At 42.5% G+C, this 10,205-nt stretch overlaps 1 protein-coding gene across 1 annotated transcript in view; it reads right to left on the reverse strand.

Moving 5' to 3' along the window:
- Positions 1–1,420: 1,420 nt before the first annotated feature.
- Positions 1,421–10,205, reverse strand: part of LOC311244098 (extracellular matrix protein 2) — a 51,165-nt gene continuing 42,380 nt past the window's right edge. The window contains exons 10-11 of the mRNA XM_084333509.1: positions 3,945–4,271; positions 1,421–1,774 (exon numbers count right to left, since the gene is read on the reverse strand). Coding sequence (XP_084189635.1) covers positions 1,603–1,774; positions 3,945–4,271 — 499 coding nt within the window. The 3' untranslated portion in view covers positions 1,421–1,602. The remainder of the gene's footprint in view (positions 1,775–3,944; positions 4,272–10,205) is intronic.

A 10,205-nucleotide genomic window follows, 5' to 3' on the forward strand; every position in this document is an offset into this window, starting at 1 on the left:
CCCCTGCTGCCTTCCCTCTCTCTCCCTCTTCCTCCACTGTGTCCCTGTGTCCCCTGCTGCCTTCCCTCACCCTGCCGATGCATACAAACACATGGACGCACACATCTACACACACACAGACACACACACAGACCTGATGCCGCAGTGGCTGACCTCCACCAGCTCAGGGGCTCAGATTGTGGGGGCCCCCTGGCACTCCCAGTGACTCTGTGTGTGTGCGTGTGTGGGTGTGTGTGTGTGTGTGTGTGTGTGTGTGTGTGTGTGTGTGTGTGTGTGTGTGTGTGTGTGTAATAATAATAATAATAATAATAATGCAGGACCTGTTCGGAGGTCTTTAATCGGCATGCAATTATCCTCAACACACACACACACACACACACCGGAACACACACGCATGCATTGTCTTTGTAGGATCGCCGATGCAATTCATCTCTGCGATTAACCCATCCCGTCGTCCTTCCCCCCAAGGGCAGCCGGGAGCAGACAGACGGCCGCGCCCGGGGACCAATCCAAGTACTCCTGCCCATCTTCGTTAGCGATCTGTTGTTGTGCATGTTTTTCCATTGGGTTTATCTTATCGGGGGGGAAACCCTTGCGAGCACAGGGAGAACATGCAAACTCCAAAGGCCTGGGAGATACCCCACCTGGGTACCTGGCATCATCGAACCCTGGACCTTCTTGCTGTGAGGCGACAGTGTTAACCACTACACCACCGTGCCGTGTGTGTGTGTGTGTGTGTGTGTGTGTGTGTGTGTGTGTGTGTGTGTGTGTGTGTGTGTGTGTGTGTGTGTGTGTGTGTGTGTGTGTGTGTGTGTGTGTGTGTGTGTGTGTGTGTGTGTGTGTGTGTGTGTGTGTGTGTGTGTGTGTGTGTGTGTGTGTGTGTGTGTGTGTGTGTGTGTGTGTGTGTGTGTGTGTGTCTGTGTGTTTTGCAGGGTGGCGGGTGTTGGATGTTTATGTGCTCTTTCCCAGAGGTCCTTCAGGTCCCCACTGTCTAAGCCAGACACTTTCTTTAAAGACCCCCAAGTGTCCCTCCTCCTCCTCCTCCACCACCACCTCCTCTTCCTCCACCACCTTCACCACCACCACCACCACCACCATTATCCCCACTTTGTTTCCACTCTCCTTGACCCCGGTTGCTTCTGGAACGCAGGCCTCACTCTCTCCTCACACCCCTGGGGTTGTGACACACCCCCACACCTGAATGACTCACGGTGTCGACACAGTGTTTTGAGGAGCTGAAGGAGGAGCTGCTCGTTTCTTTATCCTTTCACACACGTTTGTTTTTAATACAAACAAATTAGTTCCATATTTGTGTGTAAGGTACACGTTTGATATTGATACATTAAAAGAAAAACAAAAAACAATATTTGCATACATTGAGGCAAAATTATAATGAAACAAATTTAAGATTTAAATAGAATATTTCCATTTGGAAAGGCGATGGTATTGATTCGTACAAATGAGAGGACAAATGTGATATGATGATGGATAGAATAATAAAATGGAGAGGAAACCTGATTAGATCAGGTCAGTCCATCCGGTCAGTCCATCCGGTTGTGTCTGTGTCTTATCTGTGTCTGTATCTGTCTGTATGTGTGGGGCCTACTGGCCCCATGTCTGTCCTTGCTGTGGCTCCAGGACCAGCCCCTGGGGGTCAGCGAGGCAGGAGAAGGCCTCGTTGGGGATCTTCTCCAGCAGGTTGTTCTCCAGGTGGACTGAGGCCAGCGTGGAGCCCAAACCACCAGGGCGACAGACGGCCCATCGATTCATCGACCTGCGACCGCAAGACAATAAGAAGGTAAGTTTAGATGTATCTGGATTGTCTGTTTCTCTATCTATCCATCCATCCATCCATCCATCCATCCATCCATCCATCCATCCATCCATCCATCCATCCATCCATCCATCCATCCATCCATCCATCCATCCATCCATCCATCTATCTAAATTATGTGTTTGTGCTCATTCCTCAGAGGAACAAACACTGTAGCCTATATTGAGTTGAGACATTCATGAGCTACACTTGAGGGAGACCATATTCCTTCCATATGTTCATCCAGGCCTTCGCCTCTGAATCAATGCACACCAAAAGGGATAGTGAATTCGGACACATTGTACTGTATGTGGGCATTTTACTGGGCACCGTGCCAATGAAAGCTCTGTGATTTGACGATTATACTGAGATTACCCTCCTCTACCTCTAATCGCTCTCTCGTTCTCCGAGCAGGAAGGAAACAGGGGTTCCTCTCATCCATATGGACCACTCTGATTGGTTCTTAGATCGCCTCAGGCTGAGATCAGCCTCCTGTTAGGGCTGTTGAGCCTGTTGACACTTCTCTATACTGCCGGGTTTGTGGTTGAGGAATGTGCATCCATAATGGCTGTACCATGATAACAAACACATGGTACTGTAGCCTGTGAGTCTAACCGCTGGTTTGGGTCAAACTTATAACAGTCAGCCTTATTACTAGCATCGGTGTGAGCGTTTGTTTACTTCTGGCCTGTATATGTGCGTTGGCCATTAATGATGCTAGCCCAACAAGCACACGCATTACACGCACACACCGCTGCTACTTACACTGTAGAATCATCTTTTTATTTTTAATAAAAAAAATTTATCTTGAAAGAAAAAAAGAAAAAAAACATATACCTTGTATTATATAGTTTGTATAGATAGAATATGTTATGTATTATGTTTTGTTTATTTATAGTTTATAGTTATAGTTTGTATAGATAGAATATACGTTGTGTATTATGTTTAGTTTTTAGTTTATTATTTATAGTTTATTTCGTTTATAGTTATAGTTTATATTTATATTTATAGCTTATAGTTATAGTTTGTATAGATATAATATACGTTGTGTATTGTGTTTACAATTCTTCTACGGTTGAGGAGCTGGGAAAAACAAGCATCTCAGGTTTTTCTGAATGTATGTACATTTAAAAAGCTGTGACAATAAAATAATCTGAATCTGAAAAACCAGTCCCTTCAGGATTTAGACACATTTTCCACTGATAACTGCATTGATTTGGATTTGGAAAGTGGTTGTTGCTTTTATGGCAAAGCCATTATACCCGTTTGGTAAATCTACAATGATTTGTGAACATTTATTTTTCTTTTCTTCCTTTTTTAAGGATACAAAAGATTGTATTCACTAAAAGTGTGATGGTTGGTCAGAATTGCAATCCCCAGTTGCAAAATTTTTAAACTGGTACAGTAGTTTAACTACATTTTGCAGTAGTTTTCTGGTAGTTAAACTAAATTCCTATTTGCACAGTGATTGTAGTTCATTACCTTTTGGCTACTTTGAGGTATAGTACTAGTTATCTACAGGACCTACAAACTATGTTATGTATATAAAAGGAAGGAACAAGAACTTTGAGAGACTGGACCCTATCTGACCCGCTCTAATGATAATTCTGATCTTTCTTAAATGTTCCATCTGTGTCTTTGTCATATTCATCCGATGTCTAATTATTTACACAGACTTTCTTTTCCTCATCTAATTTTTTTGTTTTTTTGCCTGTTTAATATGCTTGAATACGCTTGAACTGTATGTTTGTAAGCTCGTGCATCGCTGTAAATGAGGGCCACCTTCAGCGATTTCCCCAAGATATAAATAAAGGTTTGAATGAATGAATGCTGTTGCTTCACATCGGACTAGTAGGCAGCTATTCAATGAGAATTGTGCAATTTGGAATAAACTCAATCGAGTGGCATATTATACAGTCATGTGACTGTATTATACTTGGTTATAATTTGGCGTAACATTTCCTATGTGGCTTTGATCCTCTTGAGTTTGGACTACGATTTCTAAGTAGCTTTGGTAAACCAAACTATATTCCTCTTGATGGTCGCTTTGCTGTAGCTCAACTCCTTCCAGTGTGAAGTCGTTGGTAGCTTCCAGAACAATGCGTTCAGAGTAGCTGTGCACACCGTATACCTGATGTAGTTGTTGTCCAGCGTCACAACCCGCAGGCTCTTCAACTGGCGTATGCAGCGAGGGACCGCCTCCAGACGGTTGTTGTCCAATAGCAGCTCAGCGAGGGACTTGAACGTCCCGACGAAGGAGACCCTGGCCAGGCCCCGGTCGGACAGGGCATTGTGGGACAGACGAAGGGACTCCAGGCCGGGTCGAAGGTGGCGGAATACGTAGGCGGGGATCTCGTCGATGACGTTGTGTTGTAGGCTCAGCTGACGGAGGGGCCGGGGCAGATATAAGGGTACGGTGGCGAACCGGTTATAGGACAGGTCCAGGGATTCTATGGACCTGAGAGGAACACACACACACACACGAGACAATGAGACTTTGGAAACAACCCACCTAATTCATAGAGAGAAATGGTAAATGGACTGCATTTATATAGCACTTTTATCCAAAGTTCCTCACAATTTACCCATTTCACACATTCACACACCGACGGCGGAGGCTACCATGCAAGGTGCCGACCTGCTCATCGGGAGGCATCTATTCTTATCCTAATGGATTTATGCTTCCGTGTTCGCGTTTTTCGCTCTGATTGGCCACTGACGTTTCTGGTCGCGCCAATCGTGTGACGGCAAGTTCTTTCGCCGGTTAAGCTTAGGCACTCTTTCGAAGTTGGTTAAGGTTAGAGTTTGTCTTAGAGCATGGCGATAGAACACCAGCCCTGATTCCAAACTCTAACCTTAACCAACTTCTAAAGAGTCGCCTAAGCTTAACCAGTGATAAACTAGGCGTTAGGTAGTTTGCTGCTGTTCGAGGCGGAAATGGGTGCATCACACGATTGGGCGCACATGTCACATGACCTGAAACGTCAGTGGCCAATCAGATCGCACCAGAAACGTCAGTGGCCAATCAGATTAGCAAAACGCGAACGCGGAAGCATAAATCCGTTAGGATAAGAATAGACGTGGGAGCAGTTAGGGGTTAAGTACGGGGTTCGAATTACGGGGGAGCTAAGGGGAGCTCTACCTCTAGCAATAACCAAACAGGCATTAACCTGGAACCCACAAGGCAAGCGAGGCAGAGGAAGACCCAAAAACACCTGGAGAAGAGACACTGAGCAGGAACTCAAGACAAGGGGACTGACGTGGAAACAGCTGGAGAGGATGGCGCAAGACAGACGTGGGTGGAAACTTTTCATCAATGGCCTATGTTCCGAAAGGAATAAAAGGCCTAAGTAAGTAAAAGTAAGGGGAGCTCGGATTTAGATTTTCTCTACAAAATGTCAACGTTGTATGTTTAGTCGCTAATTACGTTTCAATTTCCAAACATTTGTCTCCGCTAATAAACACAATGCTGGGTCTATTCCTGCTGTGGCCATCCACGTGCGGCGGCGCTGCACTCAAATCACCCAGGTTTACGTCGCCACTTGACCTTGGTGCTGTATTTGAATGGTAAGGAGAGAGAAGCTTCAGCACAAGACACCTGCAGCAGTGACCCTGGTGATGCAACGTTACCTTTCAACTGGACAAGAAAGCAATGGAGTGAGTGGAGAAACATGGCTCTTCACCAAAAATCTAAAGTTGCCGTAACTTTTACTAGTATCCGTGACTTTTAAGTATCGCAACAAGTTGATTTAAGGTAAGAATAAGTGAATTACTTGCTTGAGCAAGAATTACTTGCTTTTAGGACTGGCCCTAGTCCTATGTACTATTGATATTTATTTTAAAAGATTTAAGGATTGTTATAAGTCCGTTCTGTAACTACTGTGCAACTGATCTATTCAGTATTTTTTTTTATCAGATTGACAAATATAATGACTAATCACTAAGAAATATCATTCCGCCTGCCAGCCGCATCCACCAAAATAAAATGCAAAACAATATGACTGCGTTGTTACCGCTACTCACCCGAGGTTAATGCCACATTTAGCTATTTTGCCATCACATAACTCACGAGGAGGCAGCCGTCGCATCTTTTCACCGCAACAGCTCAAACTCTCAGTGGTGAGGAGCAACGCGTGGGAGGCTCACACTGCCCCCGATACTTCCTGTTTCTGCCGTACCGGCTTCACCCAACCGACCTGTAGGAGTCGCTAGGACATTGGGTCTCATTCTCCAACGGACTTGTCTGTTGGTGCATGCTGGGAAAACAAGATGGCGGCGCATGCACCAGCAAGGATTCTCTGCTAATTTGTTTGTTTAAACTAACGAAAAGAACTGAGCAAAAGTGCTAAAAAACTACTGAAACAGAGAAGATAAGAAGGCAAAATAACAATAATGGCAGCCAAACAAAGGAAACTCGAGGAGGACATGGAGGAGATTAAGATGTCTCTACACTCCCTGTCTGAGGAAATCAAAACGATGTCCAAGCAGGAACTATTTACAGAGTTAATGAGCTAAATGAAACAACTGAAAAACCTCTTAAAAGAAAAAGACGAGAAAATTGACTGCCTGGAAAAAAGAATCGATGAGTTGGAACAGTACACTAGAATGGACGACCTGATCATAAGTGGACTGGAGACCACTCATCGAACATATGCAGGTGTGACGACCGGAGAGAGAAGAGGTGCCGACGCCCCGCAAGGTGAACTCGACACGTTGGAACGACAAATCATAACATTCTTTAAAAGCAAGAAAATGGATCTCAAGAGTGAAAGCATATCAGCATGTCACATACTCCCCAGAAGGGACCAGAAATCTAAGCCGACCATCGTGATCCGCTTCGTGTCCCGGAAGGACAAGACGGCATTACTGAGAGAGGCGCGGAATCTGCAGGGGACAGGTGTGTACCTTAACGAGCATCTCACCAGGAGGAACGCGGACATTGCAAGGCAGGCTTGCATCCTCCGAAAAGAGAACAAGATCCAATCGACATGGACGAGGAATTGTAAAATCATGATCCGGCTAAACGGGAAGACACGTGAAGAAGCCAGGGTTGTCACAATTCGAGAGGTGAAGGATCTGGAGCCATTCAGATGACTAACCCATCATGACGGAAGAACAAGGACATGACGGAGTGGGACTGCACACAGATAGAGATGAGTACCAATCGCTCTCAAAAGCTGAATACACAGAACACAAATTACATGATTTTGAATCAAAGGGGTTAGAGAATGCATGTAAAAAGAAAAACAAACGTTATAGAGATTTTATCAAATGTAGAAAAAAGGCTGCTGAAACTAAATACAAAGTGTATAAGAATAAGTTAGTATTAATTATGAGACGGGCTAAGAAAGATTATTATTATTGTTAGGCGAAAATAAAAAATAAGGGCACATGGGACATTCTAAATAAGGTAATGGGAAATAAATCAGCGTCCATAAAAATGCCTAGCCATTTCATTAGTAATAGTAAGACTATAAAAAACATGAATGAGGTGGTTAATGAATTCAACTATTTTTTTTGTAAATGTGGGGCCATGGCAGATGCCATTCAAAAACACGATGAACCATTACAGGAAGGATGGAGAGGAGATAGTAAAGTACTGCAGTCTATGTTTTCGGGAAATGTCAGTGAAGCAGAAATCATATCCATTGTATCAAAGTCAAAGAATAAGACATCCATTGACAGTGATGGGATAGATATGATTATAGTGAAGAAGACAATTGATTGTATAATCAAACCTCTCTGTTATATTTGTAATCTTTCTTTTCAGACAGGTATTTTTCCAGACAGGATGAAGGTAGCAAAAGTGATCCCACTTTACAAAGTGGGAGATAAGCACAGCTTCACTAACTATAGACCAGTATCATTGCTCCCACAGTTCTCGAAAGTGCTTGAAAAACAGTTTTCGCATAAGTTAGATGGTTTTGTGGAAAAGAACAAACTGCTGAGCGAAAGCCAGTATGGCTTTAAGCAAAACAGATCAACAGCGACTGCCTTAATGAATATTATTGAAGAAATAACAACAGCAACAGATAAAAGGAAATTAACAATAGGGGTGTTTATTGATTTAAAAAAGGCATTTGATACCTTAGATCATAATATTTTAATTTCTAAATTACGTTCATATGGTGTGAGAGGAATGGTTCTTGTGAATGGTTGAGTAGTTATCTCCACAATAGGCAACAATATGTGCAGTTGGCAGATGTCAAATCTGAGCTCATGAAAATTGAATGTGGGGTACCGCAAGGTTCGGTTTTGGGGCCCAAACTCTTTCTTTTATATATTAATGATATTTGTGATGTTTCAAAACTATTACAGTTTGTCTTGTTTGCTGATGATACCAATTTTTTTTCGCTCTGGAAATAATTGAAAGGAACTAGCTGAATATATTGTGTATGAAATGACAAAGCTAAAGATGGTTTGATGTAAATAAGCTGAATCACTGAATCTGAAAAAAACTAAATTTATGATTTTTGGCAATCGAAAACTAGATGAAAATATAGAACTGACCATAGATGGAGTTGATATAGAGAGAGTTAATGAATTTCGTTTTCTTGGTGTGATTATGGATGATAAATTAACATGGAAATCTCACATAGCACACGTTAAAAAAAAATCCAAGAGTATTTTTGTTATGAATAAAGTAAAGGATGTGTTAGAGTATGAGGCAATGAGAACACTCTACTGTTCACTCATCTCACTTTATCTCAGTTATTGTGTTGAAGTATGGGGGAATACTTATGGGACCAATATAAAACCATTATATATACTACAGAAGAGGGTTGTAAGAATCACACATAAAGTGAATTATCGAGAACACACAAACGCATTATTTATTAAATCTAGAATAATTAAACTTGAAGACATGTTTAAGTTTCAAACAATGTTAATTATGTTTAGGGCAAGAAATAATACACTGCCAGAAAAACTACAAAATCTTTTTCGTTTAGAAAGTGAGTTTAGTAGGAGAAAATACCATTTTAAACATCAGTTTGCACGTACCACACTTAAACAGATGTGTCCTTCAGTTATTGGTGTAAAGTTGTGGAATTCTCTCCATAGCGAGCTTAAGGGATGTAATAGTGTTTGTCAATTCAAAAATAATTATAAAAAAAAAAAATGGTCAGTATGAAAGTCAAATGTGATCTGAATAGTGAGATATTTTCTTTTTTTCTTTCTTTTATTCTTTATTATTATTATTATTATTATTATTATTATTATTATTATTATTATTATTATTATTATTATTATTATTATTATTATTATTATTATTATTATTATTATTATTATTGAATTTTTTGTCTTGTTTAAACTGTGGATTGTTTGTTTCTTGTATATGGTATAAATGATTATTTTGTGTAAATTAGGTTGTACGCCGACCATCAAGTAAATACTTGTTTAGTTTAGGAATAAGGGGCAGGTAACTATAAGATTTATTCTTCTTCCTGCTCCTTTTGTCCATGGTATGATATTTATGATTGTGTATGAAGAACTCTGATTGTATTGATTCCATGTGGCAAATAAAACTCTGAATCTGAATCTGTCCACAACGTCCAATCCCCACCCACCAGCTTTCCCACCCTCTAACACTGCCAATTGTGTTAGTATGACGGCCGGCCAAGCCGGTAGCACGCAGAGAGCTGGGCTCGATACCAGCATCTCCTGCGTTAGTGGCGAGCGCCTTGCCCACTGCGCCACTCAGCCGCCTGGGTACTTTTATTTTGAAAACTCATTTGTCATTTTGTTTGGGCAACAAGCTAAGTTACTGCTCTGGTGCCGCTAGCATCAGTCAGAGAGACACATCCTGATCGATAACGTAAGGATTTTTCAGCCTAATAAAAGTTAAATATTTTTGTTAATGAATGGTATAGCTAGCTAGCTGGCGGGCGGGCTTCAAGGTAAGGGATGAAGCAAGCCAGCAAGTGAGTAATTTCTGAAGTTAGCTGTTGCTAGCTAACTAGCTAGCTATATATTGTTAAAGTTTTGGTGTTACGTTTTAAACCTGTTTGCATGGGGGGGCAGGTGGCGCACGGAGATTACGTTCGTCACCAACACCGGGAGACACTGGATTCGCCTGTTCGAATCCAGCTCCCGGCGTTGCTATCAGCTTGGCTGGCCGGCTGTATCAGGGGGTGGGAAAGCTGAAGGGTGGGTCCTGGGCGTTGTGGACAGCGACCCCTACAGTTCGGTCGGGGCGCCTGCTCAGCAAGGGTTGGAACTAAGGAGAGATAGTGTGGCCTCCCACACGCTACACTCTCCCCGGTGAGAACCTGCGCGGCCAGGTTGGCCTGCCCCAGGCTGCACATGCGTCGGAGGAAAGCATGTGACAGTCTCCGGTCTCCCGGACCAACAGTAGGGGAAAGTACGCAACAACCAGGAAGGGTGGGATGGG

The sequence above is a fragment of the Notolepis coatsorum genome (genome assembly GCF_963971535.1).
Source record: "Notolepis coatsorum genome assembly, chromosome: 17".
Classification (NCBI taxonomy): domain Eukaryota; kingdom Metazoa; phylum Chordata; class Actinopteri; order Aulopiformes; family Paralepididae; genus Notolepis; species Notolepis coatsorum.